This window comes from Delphinapterus leucas, chromosome 7 (assembly GCF_059928025.1).
Source record: "Delphinapterus leucas isolate spDelLeu-1000000601 "Yukka" chromosome 7, BTC_Dleu_Yukka2, whole genome shotgun sequence".
Taxonomy (NCBI): domain Eukaryota; kingdom Metazoa; phylum Chordata; class Mammalia; order Artiodactyla; family Monodontidae; genus Delphinapterus; species Delphinapterus leucas.
Window position 1 is genome coordinate 10,367,631 of NC_143135.1, and position 22,137 is coordinate 10,389,767.

Sequence of the window (22,137 nt, forward strand, 5' to 3'; positions counted from 1 at the left end):
TATTCCCTTCCTTGGCTCTACAAACACGGCATCCAGCATTCCTAGAGGTGAGATGTGGACTGCAGTTGCCATGGTAACAGGAGTTCCTCTAAAAGCAAAGGCTCCTGTGGACCTGGCCCCAAGGCTTGCTCAGATTCCCATGCCAGAATCTACCTTCTTTGCAGCTACCAGATGGTAAGATGGGATACCACCAAGCATAGAGAATCATGAGCAACTCACGACTGAGTTTCTCCAAGTGAGCCCAGCAGGCCAGAGACACAGGCCTTTTACAAGCCCCATCTTCTCGATCTCCCCGTAAGGATTCAGACCACTGCCTGCAGGAGATGGGCATCCGGGTTCCTCCTCTAGAATTCCGATTCAGTAGGTCTTGGATGGGGTCCTAGCATGTGGATTGCATAGAACCGTCTACCAGGTCTTGGGCAGCAGAAAGAGCATGGGATTGGAACCGAACAAGCCTGGGTCTGAAAACCAACTTCTTCCTTACTATGGAAACCTTGGGCAAATCTCTTCATATGGCCAACTTGCCTCCCTCACCTCACAGGTATAAAAACCTCACAGGACCGAAACAAGATCACACAAAAATCCAATACCTGGCCGCAGTAAGTAGCGAAGAGGATCCTGCAGAATCAACAAGCACAAATGAATATATGTGATAGATGTGTGTGTGCATATGAGGAATAGGCAGTAAAGGATTATAAACAAGATACACAGGATGGTCATATTCTTGTAAATACAATGCATAGAGAAATGGCCAAAGGGACCTCATTAAGTTGAGGATGCTGCTATCTTGACTCCACAGCAATACTCTTCTATATGGAGCTTAGAAAACTATTCGCTGGCAAGTTCACATGCACACATACGCAGGGATTGTCCCTGCAGCACTGTATGTAATCAAAGAAAATTAGAAGTAATCTAACAGTTCATCAGCAGGAAGTAATTAGTGATACTATGTTATATTTATAGACTGAATTATTTTGTTAAAAGAATGCACTAGATCTATATCTAGCCACTTGGATAGATCTTTGAAACATATTGAGGAGGAAGAGTGAGCTGTAGAACAATACATCCAATATGATACCATTTATAGAAAATATGGCACATGTACTATCTATTGGGCATTGATACATTTTTATGTAATAAAAGTATAAAAACATGGAAAAGAAGGGTACACACACCACACTTTGGAGCGTGAGTGCTCTGGGGAGGGAGGGTTAAGGAAATATTTCAGCAGCATCTGTATGGTTTGTTTTCTTATTAAAATAGATCTGAGCAAATATGCAAAAATGTAAACATTTCTTAAATCTGGGTGGTGGGGATGCCTAGGGGTTGTTGAAACACTCTCTGTACTTCTGTGTGTTTTTCAATATTTCTCTCTAACAAAATGTCTGGAAGATTCTATAACAGGGTGGTAACAACAGTTACCATTACAGGTAAATTTCTTTCTTTGTTTTCCTGTAGTTGCTAAATTCTGTACTATTTACATTATATATAATTTTAGTGTTGAAAATGAAAACAACAGTTTTTTTAAATGACAACATATGTGAAAAAGCCTTTGTAAATTGCTTGAATCATATCAATGCCCCCTGCCAAGGAGTCTTGTGTGCTTACATGGGTTTTTAATAGTTTTAAATTCTTTCATCTCCATCATGATGCTCAGAGGAAGGTTTTATTATCCCCACTTTACAAATGGGGAAATATAGGGTCCAAGAGGTGTGGGAGAACTTTCCAGAACAACAGGGCTCATAAGAGGCAAAGCAGGGGAACTTCCCTGGTGGTTCAGTGGTAGAGAATCCATCTTGCAATGCAGGGGACGCAGGTTCGATCCCTGGTCGGAGAACTAAGATCCCATATGCCACGGGGCAATGAAGCTTGTGCGTCACAACTAGAGACCCCGAGTGCCACAACTACAGAGCCCACGTGCTCTGGAGCCCGCTCGCCACAAGTAGAGAGAAGCCCATGCGTCGCAACGAAAGATCCCGCGTGCCGCAACTAAGACCGGATGCAGCCAATAAATAAATAAATAAAGGCAAAGAAGGATTTGCACCCAGACAAAGGGTTTTCTGGGCTGCCTTGATTACACCTGTTCAGGAAGTTACTGCAAGAGAGGTGACCTTTGGGCCAGGGCTTGGGGTCTAGGAACATTTCATTGGGGCAGAGGGAGCGGATCCAGATTTATTGAACAGAGAGCTTTATAGACGTCATTCGGAAGCATCATGATGACCCTGTGAGGAAGAGCTATCATGAAACCCATTTAACTGACAAAGAGGATCAGAGAAATTGTTACTACTCCAAGGTCACAGAGCTTGGTGGTGAAAAAGCCAGAATTCAAATCCAAGCATGTTCCCCAGATTCACTCTTTCCACTGTGTCAGGCAGCTTCCACAAGTGAGAGAAGGCAGAGGGGCATTTTGGGTAGGGGGTACAGCACATGCAAAGGCCCGGAGGCAGGACAGGGCCTGCTGTGTTAAGCTAGAAACTCAAGTATGTGAAATTCAAGAATAAAATCCCCCAGAGTTTGGCCTCTGTACGAAGGGCAGGGCTGGGTTTTTCCGGGTTTCAGTGGAAGCTGAAATTCTGCTCGGCCATGCAGGATTTTCCAGGGGGCCCGTCCCCACCCACCGGCTCTCAGGAGTGACTCTGGTTCGAAGTCTCCGAGAGCTGCTGGAGCAGCAGTTTCTGGGTGAATGAAGCTTGAGTGTGGGCAAGGGGTGAAAATCCCCCCAGCTCTCAGGGGTGACGCTGACACCTTCCTGAGGTGGCCGAAAGCCCCCTTCGGAGAAGGGCCCCCTTAATATCAGGCATCTAGCAGCTGCTGGAAGTCATCATCGTCCTTCCTGGGAAGGAAACGCAGCCCCTCCCAAGCAGGCTGGGACCAGAATGTCTCCTGGGATGTAGGCACCAACCCTGGCTCAGCATCTGTGCCCGTCAGCTCCAGGGGCCCCTCCCCTCTCACTACCCACCTCCTCTCTCTAAACAAACCCAGGTCCAAATCCAGATTCAAAGGGGAAAGTGGGGAGGCGCGGGGGATGTTCAGCCTGAATCTCCACGGCCACCTTGTGTCATTAGCAGCTAAAGGCCAGCAGTAGCCAACAGCCACAAGGCCGACCAGGCCCATGAGTTCAAGTTCAGGGAATAAATTTGGGTTCCCTGGGAAGAGGTAGCATGTGTGTGTCCTGGCTTTACATACAGCACGCACTGTCCTATGACTCTCCATTGGGCCCACTGAAGTCTCAGTTTTCCAGGTAAGAAACTTGAGCGACTTGCCCAAGGCCACAGTCACTAAGATGTGGAACCAGAATTCAACTTCCGGTCCCTCTAAATTCAAGCCCACTTACTTCCGGTCTCTCTAAATTCAAGCCCACTTCTTAGCTCTCTGGAGACATGGTCAGCCCACACTCCCCTCCATAAGTCACGTCTAGGGCACTTCTGAAGTGGCTCAAAATCTTTCACGTTTCTGCCTATCTTAGCCCTTAGTCAGGCAGGTGCCATTCCTTCCTTCCTTCATTCATTCATCTATTCCTCTTTCTTGGCCAGGCTCTGTGCCAGGTCCCAAACCATGGCAGAGGACGAAGATATACTCAGAGTTGATTATGATAAGGTAGAAGTGCTACCCCAGGGGTCAGGATAAAGTGCTCTGGGAAGAGTAGAGGTGAGAGGGAATCATTCTGACAATTGGGAGGGGCCTTAGAGGATGTGTAGGAGTTCTCAAGGATGAGAACATGATGGAGAGCAGGAAATATCCAAGCCTTTGCCAAACAACCTGGGAGATCTAACTTGTACCTTTCCAGGGGGTGAGCGGGCTCAGAGGAGAGATCATGTGGGGCAGTGACCTACCACTCTGCCATGCCACCCTTTCTCCCCACCAGTGGTCTGACACCACAGGGCTTCCCTATCCTTCCTTGCAAAGGTGCTCGAGCTCTGACTTAAGTGCTGGGAAGACATTGTTGCTTTCTCAGTCCCTGAACCCCAGCAACAGGTAAGATCTCTGATCAGTGTCTCTCCCTCCGGTGTCTAAAGAGGCCTTCAAACTGGGGCAAGGAGAGAGCCAGCTGAATGTTTGGTCAATGCCAAAGTATGATGGACCCTTGGGAAGTTTTGCAGAGGTTTGAGGTGGGCATTCTAGCTCTGGCAACCAGCACCCAGTGCTTTGGGGTGAGGGTCTGGCTCAGCCAACAGACCTCCCACCTACTCACTCCCCACCACATCCCGCCCTCCCAATCCACTCCTCTGGCTGGTGACTCTGCTTCTAAACTCCAGAGTCCTGGGGAGCAGAGAAGTCAAGAAGCCACCTCCATAGGGTTGGGGGCAGCACGGCAGAGTTGGAAGCAGGTGGGCTTTGGATTCAGACAGATGTGAGTTCGAATCCCATCTCTTCCTCTTAATACCAGGATCTGGATTTCTTTTCTTTTTTAAAAAATTTTTATTGGCATATAGTTGATTTACAATGTTGTGTTAGTTTCGGGTGCACAGTAAAGTGAATCAGTTTTACATATACATATATGCACTCTTTTTCCTAAACTCTAGTATCATCAGTGACCTTTGTCAACGTAAGCGGTGATGTTCATAGCCGCCTCCTGGGGCTATTGGGAGATTAAAAGAGAAAATGATCGTGATGGGGCCTGACTCTCAATAGCTATTTGGCAACACGCTTGCACAATCTTTAATGCAATTCTGAAGCCCCAGATACCCCTGGATTTTTCATAACTCTGTGGGTGGCCTTCCTGACCTGAAATGACGGCGGCTCGTCCATGGTCTTTATTTATTCTACGTGGTGTGAAAAATCATATATTTTGTTGCAGAAATGTTAAGGGATTTGGTTACAGGGGCTGCTCAGGCCCCTGCTGAGACATTACATCACATAAACATGTCACCTCTCTAAAATCCTAACATTCTAGATTCTGATTTGAACCTGGCCCCGGAGATTCCAGAAAGAGTCTCAGGGCCTGAAATGGTTTCCTGTCTTTCCCTTGAAGGAGCAGCTGTGTGGATGAGTTCTCGAAATTTAAGGCCAGAAATGATGACCTAACTTCCCCCTTTATCTTCTTCTTTCCTCACCTTCCCCAGTGGAAACCCTCCTCAGAAAAGAATCTTCATCCATTAACCAGTGAGGAAAAGGCAAGCAATAGAATAATGGGCAAAAGGCAGGAAGAGGCCCTTCACAGAAGAAGAAACACCCAGGACCCTTGAACATATGAAAAACCCAGCCACACAGCCGCAGAGGAAAGCAACGTCAGGCCACAGGGAGAGACTGTTTCACAGGCACTAGATTGTCGACAATTAAGAAGGGTGGTAATATGGAGTGTTGTTGAGAATGGGGATCAGTAGGGACTCTGTACATTGCTGGAGGGGGGCGGGGTGGAACAAAACTGTCACAACCACTCTAGAAAGCATTTCCATAGTCATGACCCTGAAATTCCACTCCTGAGTCATGTACACACACATACACACACATGCATGCACTGCTATAGGCTGAATCGTGTCCCAGCAAAACAGATATGTTGGAGTCCATACCTCCCAGTACCTCAGAATGCAACCTTGTGTGGAGACTGGGTCTGCACAGAGTAAAAATAAGGTCACTAGTGTGTGGGCTCTAATCCAGTATGACTGGTGTCCTCATAAAAAGGGGAAATTTGGAGGCAGACGTATGCACATAGGAGGGCAGAGGTGGGGATTTGTTTCTAGACGCCAAGAAATGCCAAAGATTGTCAGCAAACCACCAGAAGCTAGGAGAGAGGCGTGGAACAGATTCTTCCTCACAGCCTCAGAAGGAACCCACCCTGCTGACACCTTGATCTTGAATTTTCAGCCTCCAGAATTGTGAGACAATACATTTCTGTTGTTCATGCACCCGTTTGTAGTACTTTGCAGCCCTAGGAAACTAAGTCACACACGTACCTGCAACAAAGGTCACCTCTGGGAGGCAAGGGCTGGCAAGAGCCCACAGCTGATTCTGGGGAGTCTTGGGAGGTGGGGGGGGGGAACCGCAGGACGGATGGATGTGCCCTCCACTTCCAGATCGCCAGAGTCAAAAATTCCACAAGTGCTTTGTGGGACTGAGTTTCATGGCTACATGGACGTGGCTGGAACCGAGCCAGCCCCCACAGATGCAGGTGATGAAAAATGGTCTCTAAAGATCTTCAGGGACGGCTTTAGAGTGTATCTAGAGAGCGAGAATTGGGGAGCTGACGTTCCGGTGGTACCCATTTCCCCTCAGAGAGGTTTGGAAACTTGCCCAGAGTCACAGAGAAGGTGGTGCGGCCTGGGATCCCATGCTGGTCTCCGAGACCCCAGAATCCACGTTCTCACAGCCATTCTGACAAATATTCATCACAACCAACATGGTGCCCTTCAGCACACCCACCTCCGCGCTGAGGCGACCAAACTCCCACGACGCTACAGAGACCTACACACTCCCTCCCTCAGGAACGAAAGGCCTCACTGTGTGCGTGCTGGGTGAGATGTCTTTTAATGTGGTTGTTATAACATTCTTACAATAAGGATGACTAATGTTTACATCGTGTCTGAATTTTCAGCTGGAACCAGGTGGGAGTGACAAGGAGAGAGGGTAGAATGGAGACCAGCCACTGCTATGACCTTGGGTGAGTCCCTGTCCCCTTTGCCCTCCTCCAACAGCCCCTGATGTGAGGTTGCCAAGAAGACTTTGCTTCCCTCCCTCACAACACAGACCCCGCTGTCCCCACTGCCTCCCCCAGACTGGTCTTTCCACCAGCAACGCAGTGTATCCCACACCAGGCCAATTTAAGATCCAAGATTAAACAGTATTGAATCACACAGTAAGCAGGTGAATCCTTCTCCAGTTGTTCAGTCCCGGGGGTTACAAGCCTTTAACGAAGGGAGAGCTGACTTGGGTTTGGGTGGCAGGCTAGTGAATGACGCAGTTGTTCTGAGTGTCTTATCTGTTTATACAGATATATTCAATTTATTGAAGCAACATTGGTCTGAGACACATGAAACCTAGACGATGTCTAGGTTTAAATAAACTGACTTAGGCTTACATACGAAGTTGATTATAAAAAAATTTGTTAAATAATTGTATATACGTAAGGGCAAATCAAATCACATCCTTTTATACTTAAAACTCTCTGATGATTTCCCATTTCCTTTGGATTAATTCCAAGCCTGTACGTGATCTGTTTTCCCTGACACGTGTCAACCTCTCCACCTCCATCTCCTCCACTCTCCCCTCTGTAATCTCCTCCAGCATGTGAAATTCACTCCCGCTTCAGGGCCTTTGCACCTGCCATGGCCTCTGCCTGGAATGTCCTGCTCCCTGATCTTGGCACGCCCAGCTTATCCCATCAATCAGATCTCTGCTCACATGTCGTCAGAGGCCTTACCTGGATCCCCATTCCAGTCTCTCTGTCTTCCCTCCTTTGCTCTATTTCCCTCGTTGCACATAGTCCTCTCTGAAATGATACTATTTTTTTGGCAGTCATTTTTTAAAATTAATTTTTATTGGAGTATAGTTGCTTTACAATGTTGTGTTAGTTCCTACTGTATGGCAAAATGAATCAACTATGCATATACATATTTCCCCTCTCTTTTGGATTTCCTTCCCATTTAGGTGACCAGAGTGCGTTAAGTAGAGTTCCCTGTGCTATACAGTAGGTTCTCATCAGTTGTCTATTTTATACATAGTATCAATAGTGTATAGGTGTCAATCCCAATCTCCCAATTCCTCCCACTCACCCCCCCCCTTTCCCGCTTGGTATCCATACATTTGTTTTCTACGTCTGTGTCTCTATTTCTGCTTTGAAACGATACTATTTTTTAAACCTTTATTCATTTGTCTGTTTTCTCCACTAGAATATAAGCTCCTTGAATTCTGGGACTTTGTCTTACATCTTCAGTGGCTAAAAACAGTGCCCAGCACGTAGTAGGAGCTCCACAAATGAATGGCAGGAAGCTGTGAAGGTGGAGGGAGGACAGGCCAGGGAGCAGGGAGGAGCCCCGCCAGGCTCCACAAGGAGGCAAGGCAAGGTGGTGGCCGTCAGAGGCTCAACCTGAGAGCTCGCTCTTGGCCCCATCAGCACCAGCCTTCAAGACACTGAGCCAGCTGGTTCCCACTCACTGAGCCAGCAGAGAAAGCTGAGTCGGCCACTGTATCTGTAGAAGAATGATGGCGTCACCACATCACCATCAAGAAACTATCGTGATAATAACTGATCCAGGCCAGAATCAGCCATAATATTACGAGTGGGTAAATGTTTGAAGGGAACCAAAAAATTTACGTATTCTCAAAGAATCTGCCCACAAGAGACATATTTATCACAAAGGAGAAGAGTGACTTTACCTAGCAGACGTCACCTTAGCCAAGCAATCAGATTTAGACCATGGGTAATGGGACAAGCTGATACCATGTCTGAGAAGGACACAACTTCACTTCTGTGATACTCCTGCCAGAAATAACACAATTAATCATGAGGAATCATCAGACAAGCCCCGCTGAGGAACATTTTACAGAATAACTGGCCTGTACTCTTCAAAGTGATCAGTATCTTGAAAGAAAAAATTCTGAGCAATTGGTCTAGATTAAAGGAAAATAAGGAGAGTGAAATGCAACACATTCAATGGAATTTTCTTTTGCCTCTAAGGCAAATTGTTTTGGAACAATTGGCAAAATCTGAACGAGTTCTACAGATTATTTTTGTAGCAATGTTTATCACCTGATTTTGATATGTGTACGGTGCTTACCTAAGCGAATGACCTTATTTTTCTTTTTAAGACATGTTGAAGTATTTAGGAGAAAGGGAAGTTACGTCTACAACCTACTCTCAAATGGTTCAAGAAAAATGTAATAGACAGAAAAATAGAGAAAATGATAAAAATATTACTAGTCCGGAATCTGAGTAAAGAGCATATGGAAAATCTTTGTATATTTTTGCAACTTCTCAGTAAGTCTAAAATTGTGCTGAAATAAATTTTTTTAAAATAAAACTAAACAAAACAGTCGGGGAGCCATTGAGATGGTGGAGGCAAAGTGGCTGCAGGAAGCCAGCTCCTCGCCTCACAAAGCTGACATCTCAGAGCCCAGAGTCAGCTGCGTTCACCTCAGACCCACGTCAGACCACAGCCCTCCCCTGCCATCTCCACATCGAGGCGGGGGGCGCTGAGGACGCATCTGTGGGCACAGGCCAGCGCCACACCCTCTGGCTAATGTGGGGAAGGGGCCCCGGGCAGAGCCTGCAGACCCTTCTCACCCCTGCTCCTGACCTTGGGTGCCTCACTCCCCATTTGCACCTCAGTTTCCTCCTCTGACAAATGGGTGGATGTCAATGACTGGCAGCCCTCTGGGGATGGAGTCTTCCAGCTCAGATGCTGTTGCCGTATTTCTAGAACCCCATCTGGAGAGTGCAGCACGTCTCTCCAAGGAGCTTGATTCATTTGGCAAGTGTGTTTACTTAGTTTAGCTGAAGGAAAGAGAGGAAGCTGGTCTCGCTGAGCAGAATGGGGAGTAGACGTCCTCCCTGTCCGGGACATGCTTCTCCACCTCTGCCCCCGCCCCAACCCAGCTCCCAGGCACCCCTTCTGGAAGAGATGAACATCCTAGTAAAAATTTTATTGAAGTGTAGAGAAAATCTTTCCCCAAGCCCCATTTAGGAAGAGGCAGCTGGCGGGGATGGGTTGGTTGGTGCCCAGAAAGTGACTCTGGTCCCAGTTCTGTCAGCAACTCGCTGTGTGGCTCCAGCTTTCCAAGCATCACTTTGTGCTTCTGTAAGATGGACAGACCCATGCTTGGCTTTGCACACGGCTGACGACACAGTGATTTCACCTCTGTGTTCTCCCTGACTCGGGGCTCAGTAGGTGACTTCCAAACTGGAAGTGGGGAACACAGATGGGATCGCCAGGACGCCTTGAGAAGCTGTCAGCTCTGAGGAGCCCCCCTCACTCACACAGCCTGTGTCCCCGCACAGCCCTGGCCCCCAGCTCCGGGTGCAGACTCCCTGGGCTATGCTGGCCCTGCCCGGAAAGCCCAGCCCAGCTCAGGGTTATGATAGAGCGGTCGGGGGGGGTCCTGGAAACTTACAGGCTGGAACTTCTAATGTGCCCTGCCATCTCCTAACACTCAGTGGAGACCCGGGGGCAACCCCCTTGCAGGGGAAAGTAAGGGGGTCACTCTCCCATTATGGTACCCTAATCCAGCATCTCCCAAGGGCTCCGCAGTCTCCTCCTCAGCCCCTCAGCCCTGCCTCCCTGCCCAGCCTCTTGGAGGCTGTCTCAGCTGCTACTTTCAGGCAGAGGCAGCTGGGCCACAGGAGTCTACAAAATGGTGGGCGGAAACCCGGGCTTCCCTCCGCGAGCTCCTGCCCTGGCCCCACGCCCAACAGTAGGTGTGGCCATGGGGGTCTTTGGCGCCCAAGAAGCCCCATGTTTCCCCAAGTACTTCGCAACCATCGTCTCATGGAGCCTCATCCCAGCCCTGGGCTCTGGAGGTTGCCACTGACCCCACTTTATGGCTGGGGAAACTGAGGCTGAGTGGAAGCTTGGCCAGGAAGTGGCTTCTGACACACAAGTTCCTTCAAGGGGTTTTTTCACCCAAGTTCCATGACAGCCCAGCTGTTGGTAGCTGAGGTGCAAACTCCCCAGAGAATGGGGGACCTTTCCTATAAAAATCTTGAGGTGGCTGGAGTTCCAAACCCCGCCCATCTTCCAGGGCTGGGAAACATCGTGGATTTGGAGTCATAAAGTCAAGTTAAAGATCTGGAGCCTATTAGTTAAAAACAAGACAACAGGGCTTCCCTGGTGGCGCAGTGGTTCAGAGTCCGCCTGCCGATGCAGGGGATGCGGGTTCATGCCCTGGTCTGGGAAGATCCCACATGCCGCGGAGCGGCTGGGCCTGTGAGCCATGGCCGCTGAGCCTGTGCGTCCTGAGCCTGTGCTCCGCAACGGGAGAGGCCACAACAGTGAGAGGCCCGCGTACCGCAAAAAAAAAAAAAAAATAAGACAACAGGCCCCAAGTGGAGTTGTTTATGCTAAAGCCCCACATCACCAAGCCGAGACTTAATTGTGGTTTCAGCTCTCCCAGAAATGGCATCTTAAACCAATCAGGAATCACCTGACCAGCACTAGTTAGGTCTCCTGCCTGCTAGACCCCGCCATCCCCTAAAAGAAAGTAACTTTGAGATAACCAACAAAGACAGCACAGGGAACTATACTCAATACTTTGTAACAACCTATAAGGGAAAAGAATCTGAAAAAAAATAGATATATATGTGTGTATAACTAAATCACTCTGCTGTACACCTGAAACTAATACAAGATTGTAAATCAACTATACTTCAATTTAAAAAAATAAAATTAAAATAACAATAAACGACAAAAAAAGAGTAACTTTGCAATAACCAATCTGCTTTTTTGCCTAGTCTAACTTTCTTGTTCCTACTCCCTTCTGCCTATAAAAGTTCCCTTTTTTACCTGTCTTTTCTATCTGCTAGATCGTATGCCACTGATTTGAATCGATTTTTGCTCAGTTTAAAAATTTTAATATGCCTCAGTTTATCTTTTAACAGTCTATTAACTGTGCCATCCAGGAAAAGTCACTTCACCTCTCTGAGCCTCAGTTGCTTAATCAGTAAAATGGGGGCAATAACTCATACTTCACAGGACTGCGATGAGGAGAATACAGGTATACGAATTTACACCTGTCGGCCTGGCGAACGTAAATGTACGGTTTGTGCTGGTCTCTGTGCCTGGCATGCTCACTGCATCCTCATGACACAGCAGTCTGGATGAGTCAGCAGAAAAAGAACCTGGAGCCCAGCTCCTCTGGGAATTGGGGCCCTACCCACCCCATAGGCCTTAGACCATGCTCTCCAGATCCTGCTCAAATGGGCCCTTTTGCCAGAAATGCCTTTTTTTCCCCTCTAACTTTTTATTTTGAAATGATAGACTCACAAGAAGTTGCCAGAATAGCACAGAGGAGTCCCGTGCGCTCACCTTCCAGCACTCACCTTCCAGCGCTCACCTTCCAGCGCTCCCTGACGGTGACCTATTCCGTAACTACAGGAGATTACCAAAACCAGGAAGTTTATACTGGCACAACACGACTGTCTCACCAGCCTTTGCACGCACACATTTTAAAAAATGTCTTCGTGCCTAGGGTGTTTTTGGCCATCTTTCTTTTGTATGCAAAAGCCTTCTTGTCCCCCGTGTCCAGCCCCTCTGGGACAGTGACGTCCCCCTCTCTGGGACGCTCAAGCTCTCCCTGTTCTGACCCCTGGCTCCCAGAAATAGTGCAGCCCAGTGATGGAGAACATGGGTTTTGGAGATCTACAGACATGGATTTAAACTCGGCATCAGCCACTAGCCTGGGGCAAAATACAGAACTTTCTGAGCCTCCATTTCCCCACCTATAAAATGGGGACGAGTGCCCCAGTGTCAATGTAGGACAGGATAAGCATGGCTGGTGCTTGGAGAATGTAAGTCCCCTGCAATGGATGGTGGTTATGGCTGTCATCGGATCGCACCTGTTGTCACATCTATCCCAGAATGACCCTTGTATGTTTGGCCACCTTCCTCAACATTTAATATGTTCAAGGTCAAACCTTCATATCTCAGTGCCATCCCAGGGCCTGGCACATAGCAGGTGTTAAATAAATTGTGGGTAGATGGAGTCCCCTACCGGACAAGCTTTCCTTTGTCTCACTGTGTCTCTTCAGCTTCACTTCATTCATTCCTGGCCTGGGTGGGCAGGGTATATGCCCAGCAAACCCATGAAGGCTGGGCTTTGCTGAAAGAGGCAGCCCATTTGCTCCCATCCGATCCTGAGAAGTCTTCCAGGGGGGGTCCCAGGACCCCAGAGGCCGCTCGGGGCTGTCCCTGGATGCAATGTTGAGGCTGCAAACCCGGGAAGGTACAACACCTTGGGGAGATGCCTCACCCTCAGAGGGAACCCCAGGGGCAGCCATCCAGGAGACAGGCCGGGCCACTCTTTCCCGTCAGGACACCTCAGCTCAAGCGTTGGCACATCTTAGCTCCAGACTTTGGACAGGCCTCAGCCTTGCTAACCCCCGGTTTCCTCACCTACACCATGGGGTTGTCACGTGGGTAAATGAGTTTATTGTGCAAATGGCATCACGTGAACCGCTAAATCCTGTATTTACATATAAGAGATCTTTGTCTTGGCTGTGTAACATTTATAAGCTCACATTTAGGTGGTCACTGACAGGGTATTAAATACCACATGTCTGGCCAGAAATGAATAACATTGTTTCCACAATGTTTATTTTCACCATTGTTACCATTAGGTGATTTACAATGGCTTTATCTTGAAGGCAGCAATATAAAGTTTTTTCCAAAAATAAATATCTTTATACTTTAAAACATCCATTAAGAGTATTAAGCAAACTGTCAGGTAGGATGGCAGCTTTAGTAATCATCCAGAAGGGCAGGAATGAGGGCCCCCAGGAAATGCTGCTCCTCTGATGCACCTTGCCCTGACCTGGCCGATGGGAGGTCAGTGCTGAGGGTGGGATGGATGGTCTGGAGGACACTGAGACTGGGGCAGGCTAGCGACCCGGGCATTCCAGACCCACCAGCGTCTGTTCAGTGCAGGGCTGAGCATCTGGCATGGGATTTAGTTGTGGTCCAGGCAGGGGGAGGGTGGGCCCCATGCCAGGGGGGTCTTTTCCTCCAGGTCCCTGTCCCAAAGCCTCAGCTGGAGCCACCTGCTTACCCCTCCCTGTCCCAGGGGGACGGCTGATGCTTCAGCCTCAGAATCCAACAGCTGGGGGCCCAATTTAATTTTCGAGCATTTCTGTGAGAAATGAGGCTAGCTCGGAGCAGGCCTCAATAAATGCGAACTGAACGAAGGAGGCTGTGGGCAGCGTTTCTCACTCATTCTAGATCCCTCTGGAATCATCTACGTTTGGCTAAATATGCCCGACCCAACGCCCTAGGAGCTGCCTTGTCCCACATTACCACATGGTCACGGCCATGCTAAAGGTCCCCACCAGTCATATGACCAGAGAGCCAGACTATGCTAGGAGAAATATGCAGGTGTCTACCATACTTATTTATCGATCTATGAGTTGGAGTCTTGCCAGGCAGGAAGAACATGGGGGGAAAAAAAGAATAGTAAACATTTGTTTAGTTTAATCCAATCAAGTGGTAAAACTCCGTGGGCTGGGGGGAGACAGAGAGAACTAGGTTTTTGAAACCTGGATCGTGGGTCGAGCAACCAGCCCCATCAGAGGCCATGGGCTATCCGTCAGCAGCACAAGAGAATCATATCTTATGTTTTGGCAAAACAACCAAAAAGCCGTCCTCATCTCAGTCCACTGAGATGGAAACTCCAACCTGCTCGGGATAAGCCAAGTTATGTGCAATGGTACGATTCTTTTCTCCTTGGTAAGTGATTTTTAAGCCCAGGAAAATTAGAATTTAAAAAATAGAGGTGTGAAATAAACAAAAACCCATAGTATCTGTACCTTTCTGTTAAGTTTAAGTTGGGTCAAGTTCTGTATGTTGGTGCATAAAATCCTGTATTTTAATGTTTAAGAACTTTTAGCCATAGAGTTTCTCATGTTTGTGACTGAGTAACTGACTTCAGTTGAAATCTGTAAAGTTGATTAGGCTACTTAAGAGAACTTAATATTCACTTTCTTAATAAGTTAGTTTTTTAGATCTATAAGCATTCTTTTAAATCCTTGGGAAGGTTGTGTTTCTTAGAGGTATTTGAAGCATTTATAAGAAAATCAAATTCATTAAATTTATAAATGTAGTGTAGAGTATCTAAGGTGGTGCTAGCCAGTATAAATGTAAGGTGAGCTCCATAGGTCATTTTAAATTTTCTGGAAGGCACATTTTTCAATTTTTTTTTTTTTTGGCGGTACGCAGGCCTTCCACCGCTGTGGCCTCTCCCGCTGCGGAGCACGGTCTCTGGACGCGCAGGCTCAGCGGCCATGGCTCATGGGCCCAGACGCTCCGCGGCATGTGGGATCCTCCCAGACCGGGGCACGAACCCACGTCCCCTGCATCGGCAGGTGGACTCCCAACCACTGCGCCACCAGGGAAGCCCCTAGGAGGCACATTTTTAAGAAGGAAAAAGGAATAGGTAAACTTAATTGTAACAGTAACACTTATTTAACCCAACATATCCAAAATATTATCATTTCAATGTAATCATATAAAAGTTACTAATGAGATATTTTACAATTCTTTTTTTGAACACATCTTTAAACTCTGCTGTGTATTTTATATTCCTAACACATCTCCATTCAGACGACCGCATTCCAAATGGCACATTCTAATAGCAGCTAGATTAGACATCACAGATCTAAGGGAACTCAATTAGCTACATTTGTCAGTGGTATTTATTATTTAAGGAGGCTTACTCTGTTCAACCCGACTTGCTGAAATATTAAACAAAGACCCCTTGAGAGCCATTGTTAAAACTACTGGACTTGCAAAAAAAAATGAGATCTGTGTATTGAATTTACGAGGTAAGGAAAAATAGATTTTTTAAAATGTGTTAATTTAAGAAAATATTTTTTTAAAGTAAAACCACAAATAGCCTTTTCAAGTGCACAACGGCAGCCCTTGAGGACCTCGCGCCAACCATGGTCCTGATGGAATTCGAGTCACCGACCCCAGCTCGGCCCTGGTGAGAATGGCCGGGTTTTTTGTTCCTGCATCTAATGCAGAGTGTCAGATCTGACCAAGCTCTTAAGGATCATTTGCCCAAAGAGCCCCATTCCACCCAAACTGAGGTCCAGAGCCGACAAGCACCGTCACAAGGTGAATTAAAGGCAGGGTGGCAGGAATCGGCTGGTCTCCTGACTCCCCTCCTCCACAACCTCCCTGGTCAGGGGCTTCTAGTTCATTCTCTCCACCTCTCCATCCCCACTTGGTTGATCTGGAAATGGAGGCAGAACTGGAGGATAAGTGGACAAACAGGTCCTGGACCCAGGCCTCCAGGGAGCGCCAGCAGAGAATTCGGAAGCATGGCTCTCTAGGCCCTGGTCCCTGCCCTGGTCATTCAACAGCACAAACCAAGGCCTGCCTAGAGGCCGGCCCAGAATCCAGGCCAGCCTGGCCAGAGAAACAGCTGTGTGAGGCCCAGGATGGAGCCTGGAGGCGAGACTGCAAAGGGAAGTAGGAAAGGGGAGGCCGGGTCCACCAGGACCCAGGAGGGCCAGACTCCACGTGCCTGTGGTCTGAGGGCACAGCTTGGTAACCCGCCCAGGCCACGTGCAGTCCTCAGGGTGATGCCCTGGAGCTCCCTTATGGACCTCATTCTCCCAGCTCCCTTTCCTTCCTTCCTCTTCCCAGTTGTTTTTCTTTCTTTCCTTTTCTTTTCTCAAGTTCCCTTCTGCCCAGAGTGCCCCTCCTGCCAGGCCCTATTTCCCAGCACTAGGACCTATACCACTGCGCACCCTCAGGAGGGTCGAAGGGAGCAGCATTTAATGCCATTAAATCGCATAGCGAGGAAACTATTCCCGCCCAAAGGGCTTTCAGACCCCCTGAAAAGTCAAGAAGAAAATAACAATTTGGAGGCAGGATGTCTTTATCATCCCCTCATCTTCCCTTTAACAAAGAGGGCTGCCAAAGGCTTCAGGCTCAAGGGCCGTTACATTCTTCTAACTTTTTACTAACACATCAGAGGAACTGGTTTTCACCACCATTTTTTTTTTTTTGCGGTACGCGGGCCTCTCACTGTTGTGGCCTCTCCCGTTGCGGGCACAGGCTCCAGACGCGCAGGCCCAGCGGCCATGGCTCACGGGCACAGCCGTTCCGCGGAATGTGAGATCCTCCCGGACCGGGGCACGAACCCGTGTCCCCTGCATCGGCAGGCGGACTCAACCACTGCGCCACCAGGGAAGCCCTCGCCGCCATTTATTTTTATGCTTACCTTTACCTTTTATTTGTGGCAAATGATGTCAGTTTTCCATTTGTAATTGTGACATAAAGTTTCCTTTCAAAACTGAACTTGTATTAGTAACAAGTGAGTCAACTGACTGTAAGTACAGTTTTGAAAACACGAAGTTAGTAAATAACTATCCTGAGAGTGGAGTGGGCCGGGCAGAGACAAGGTGATGTGTGAGGAACTGGGCCCCAAGGGACCCTCTGCTTCACCTTCCTGGGCTCTGCCCAGCCCACGTTCCCACCACTCTTCAGGCACTGTTCAAGACCAGATCCCGGGGCCCAGGGGCCGGTCCGCAGACCTCTCAGACCCAGACTTAATTTTGAGCCGAGGCTGGCTGCTCATGGAGAACAGAGGATGGAGACGCAGAGCGAGGGCCCCAGTCTCGGACCATCTGTCTGTTCATCTCCGGGGCAGAAAGTGGCCAAGCTCCAGGGGCTCCTGGTAGAGTGAGACAGGCAAAGCCTCTCTTCCGGGCCCATATGGGGCCAAAAGAGCACATATTCCTGATCCCAGAGCTAAACGGCTTTCCTTGAACCAGTGTGAGGTCAGGAGGCTGGGAGCACGTGCCTCTAGATAGACAGAGGCAGAGAGAAGAGCCCCCCACGGCTCCCCGAATGCTCCAGGCTTCCTGATGGGGCCTTCCTGGGTCTCCCTAACACCACACTCAAAGCATTTAGCATCTCTACTGCCAGGTGGACCCAGACTCCCAGGTCCAGAATTCTGTTTCCATACCCATCTCCTTATCCCCCAGTGTGAGGGCCCAGAGCATCTCCTGCCCAGCTCCTGCCCCTTTGGACCCTGCACTCCACAGGGGCCAACAAGTACCCGATGAGCACAGCCCAGGGCCCCAAACTTCTTGCCACCTGATGCCTGGCCTAGGTTGCGAGGGTGTTTGGGCACCCAGACGGGGCTCAGGATCAGGGAGGATCTGAGCCTCAAGAGCTTTTCTGTTCATTTGTGCCCTAAACTACGCCCAGTGGAGCAACCAGCGGCCAGCTGTCCCCATCTCTGCTTAGCTTCCCGAATTCTGTTTCAGGACGGCTCTGCTGTGAGCGGTACAAGCTTGGTGAACCCAGGGCCTCAGCTTTGGGGTTGAAAATATGATCGTCAGTGGCCCTAGTTCTCTGGAAGGCAAACGGTTCCTTCCTGAGAGTTGGCAAGAAATAAGGATGCAGGGGTTCCTGAGCCTGTGGGTGGGAGGTGTCTCCCTCCTGTGAGCCTGGGAGCCCATTGGTAAGACACCCCACATGCTACCCGCATTATCTGACCCTCAGGGGTCCTCTTAGCACTGCCCGGGCACAGCCTCAGCCCCTCACGGGGGTCCCTGTACCCTCTCTGGGCCCCTAATGCTGTTGACACAGCTGGGACCATCCTGGTACCAGAGTATAGTCTTGGCTAAAAGGCTCCAGACAGGTGAGTGTGAGAAAAGAAGCAGAAAAGGAGCCAGGAGGGCAGGTCCCAGGCTCTCCTGCAGGAGCGCAGGAGGTGGGGAGAGGGCTACCTGAGAGAGCTGCCGTCAGCAATCCAGCAACCACGAAGAAGAGCATTATGTCTGGTGTCATCTCCGACCGCTATGCCTGCCCGCCAGTGGGAAGCACCATCCTAGGGCCAGAAGGTGGGCAGGCTACTGAGTGCCCCTCGCAGCGGCTCTGCCCTTAGCTGCTCCCGTTTGTGTATCTCTCTCATCAGGAGACAGCACCCCTTTGCACGCATGCGGCCAAACCCAGCCTGTGAGTGTCTCTCACGCCTCTGTGCTCTACTTGTGGTTTCGGTCTCCAGGAAGCAAGGCTGGTAATATAGGCGAGGAGAGCTCAGCTGCCTCGACTGTGAGCTCCCCAAGCCTGGCTGAACCCCAAGAGCCGCAGAGTGAGACACACACACACACACACACACACACACACACACAGGGGCCTCAAGGGTCTCCTAAGGAAGAGGGAAGCAGAGGGGCCATGCCTCATTTCTGGAGACCTGGTACATAGTAAGTAGAACGCTCCATCAGTACATATTAGAAGAGTGGATAAGTGACCCCTTTCTGTCCTAGTCCATGGAATCTGGCTCTCATGGGATTGAATCCCAAGCTTTACCTTGTTCTCAGGTGCAAAGATGGCTGGGAAGAAGGAGGACGTGGCTTTGCACTTTCAAAAGGGAGCACCTCCACTTCCCCTCAGAGAATGGTAAAGCAGGAAGGATCTGATAGATGGTTTCCCCACCTCCTCTGCAGGCTGGAACCGGCCCCGGCGACGGTGCAGAAGGCTCCAGTCCCTGCTCCCCTGGGTCCTGGGTTGAGGGTTCATTGCTCTGTGGAAGCAGGCACGGGAGCCGGGCCCCGGAGGATAAGCAGGATTTCAACAGGCAGTGACGGGCAGATGCCGCTGGGCCAGAAGCAGCAGCAGCAGCAAAGGGGCAGGGGCAGGCCGCCTGGGGCTGTTTGAGAAACGCTGAGCTGTCCAGTTGGGCTGCAGTGGACACTGGGAAAGACGCAGGGACCAAGGGTGGGTTTTTTTGTTTTAATTTATTTAATTAATTTATTTATTCTTGTCTGTGTTGGGTCTTCGTTGCTGCGCGCGGGCTTTCTCTAGTTGCGGCGAGCGGGGGCTGCTCTTCGTTGCGGTGCGCGGGCTTCTCATTGCAGTGGCTTCTCTCATTGTGGAGCACGGGCTCTAGGCGCGCGGGCTTCAGTAGTTGCAGCACGTGGGCTCAGTAGTTGTGGCTCACGAGCTTAGTTGCTCCACAGCATGTAGGATCTTCCCGGACCAGGGCTCGAACCCGTGTCCCCTGCATTGGCAGGCGGATTCTCAACCACCGCGCCACCGGGGAAGCCCCAAGGGTGTTTAATTCACCACTGCACTCCCTGTGGGGCCTACAGTTGATGCCGAACAAATGCTGTTGAGTGAACGAACAGGTCACTTAATTTGGTCATCCAAACAGAACCCTTGAAGAAGTTGAGTCCAGAGGAGGTTGGTTCTGTCCTGACCTTTCCCCATCACGACCCCATCTCAGACTCACCTGGCCTGGCTTGACACTTCCCTCATCCTCGCTTGTCTTCACCTCCCCACCCTGTGGAATGGAGAGGGGGTATCTGAAGTTACAGGTTTTGGAGCCACAGGGAACCGGGCCCCTCCTGCCCCTCCCTGCGGGGTGGATGGAGTTGAGCTGAGGCTGCCCTCTTGTGGAAGGTTCTGGTAGCACAGGCAGCAGGTGGATACCTCCCACTTCCATTCTCAACTCCATTCAACCTACCCTTAGAGAGACCTCTTCAGGAGGAAGACAGGAAACCACAGCCCTGCCCTCAAAGAGCAGGTAGTTCACGAACACAGGTGACCAACCGCAGGCCAGGGTAGGATGGACACAGTGGGTGGTCTCCTGCTGATAAGCAGCGTCCTGAGAGACACATGTTTGATTGCACAGGAAAGACGTCTAGACTTCCGTTTCTGGCAATACAGGAGATAGCAAGTGCTGGAAAGTTCTCCTGAAACGAACCACTAAAAAAAAAAAAAAAAAAAAAAGTTGGATAAAAATATTTTAAAGCATCTTTAGAAATGCCTAGCAGAGGTGGCAAGAAATTAAGGATAATTATCAGAGGCCAGAAACAACAAAAAGCAAACATCCAAAGAGATCCCTGAGAGCATAAGCAGAGGTTGCTCTGTGGTACCTGCTGATCCCATGTGGCCAAGAACTTCAGTTTAATGGGTCAAAACCTAGAGCTTGAGCAAAGTGAAAAACAGAATCAGTAGCTCCCACTTAAAGCAAAATGATGAAAAATAACACCCACAGTGGATGACCTAGGAGAGGAAAACCTCTGGAAGGAGGCTGATGGAGAACTTGCTAAGCTCAGCCTTGATACTGAGTGAAAGAAAAAGGAACGTCACCCCTGAATTCTCCTAACCACCAGCCTGACCCCAAATGGGCCTGGAGGTGGAATTCACAGCACGTGTGTGGCAACAGCACAACAAACAAACAAGCAAAAACAACGGGAGAATTTAAAGAAAGTAGATAGTTGTTCCCTAGGTACTCAGCAGAATCAAATAGGAAAATCCTCTCTGGAGTAACACCTTAAACTTAGGCCTCAAAGAACCCCCACAGAAAAGTTTCACAGGAACATGAGTTCATATGCCAAAAAAAAAAAAAAATCATAAAATGCAAGATACAAGTGTATTAGTCAGGGTTCTCTAGAGAAACAGAACTAGTAGGATATATATATATGATTTATTATAAGAAGTGGCTCACGTGATTATGGAGGCTAAGAAGTCCCAAGATCTCAGTTGGCAGGCTGGAGACTCAGGAATGCTGGTGATGTATTTCTAGTCTAAGTCTGAAGACCTAAGAACCAACAGAGCTGATGCTGTAAGTTACAGTCTGAGTCCATGTCCAAAGGCAGGATACGATCAGTATGCCAGCTCAAAGGCAGAGAGAGACAGAAAATTCTCTTTTACTCAGTCCTTTTGTTCCATTCAGACCTTCAATGGACTGAACGAGGCCCATGCACATTGGGGAGGGCAATCTGCTTCACTCAGCCTACCAATTCAAATGTGAATCTCATTCAGAAACATCCTCACAGGCACACCCAGAATAATGTTTAACCAAATATCTGGGCATATGGCCCAGTCAAGTTGACACATAAAATTAACCATCACAACAAGTCATTTTAAGTGAGAATTACACATAGCAATAAATAATAGACTCAAACCTTCAAAAACTTTGCATATTGGAATTATGGTATACATAATATAAAATAAGAATATTTCATATGCCTAAAGAAATAAAAGTTAGTTATCACTGGTATATATATGGAATGAGATTATTTTATTTTTTTAGTATCATTCATTTTTAAAACTCACCCCGTCTGCTAAGCACTTCAGACAGACATGGGCTCTGCTTTACCACTGGGCCCCTGGACTGATGTTGATTTTCACTCAGGTTCTCCAGCCAGGTCAATCAATAGTCTTGTAAGGAGAAGTATATCTGGAGGTTTGGACTTTCCCAATGGAACTGGGGAGGAGGGGAAGAAACATGTGGAATGCTGAGGACCAAGGTGGAGCTCAGGCTGAGGCTGGACCCAGGGCTAGGCTGACCTGCTGGTTTGGGTCACCTCCTCAGCCCCACTTGGTGCCCAGTTCCTCCCCAGACCATGCTGCATGAAACCCGAAAGAAGGAACATTTCAACCTTGTACTTGATCCTAAAAAGAGGAATGAGACTATTTTAAATGACTAGGAAAATTTGAAAAAAAAAACAAGATAGTACTTCTATAA

At 48.8% G+C, this 22,137-nt stretch overlaps 1 protein-coding gene across 14 annotated transcripts in view; it reads right to left on the reverse strand.

Annotated features, from left to right (window-relative positions):
• Positions 1-18,614, reverse strand: part of CD6 (CD6 molecule) — a 51,366-nt gene extending 32,752 nt beyond the window's left edge. For 5 of the 14 annotated variants that reach the window (XM_089914748.1, XM_089914741.1, XM_089914738.1 and 2 more), the window contains exon 1: positions 18,389-18,612. In XM_089914748.1, the coding sequence (XP_089770874.1) occupies positions 18,389-18,449 (61 nt within the window). In that variant the 5' untranslated portion in view covers positions 18,450-18,612. Of the gene's footprint in view, positions 1-18,388 lie in introns of all 14 variants that reach the window. The other 9 variants (XM_089914747.1, XM_089914746.1, XM_089914740.1 and 6 more) reach the window with 6 other exon arrangements.
• Positions 18,615-22,137: the final 3,523 nt, after the last annotated feature.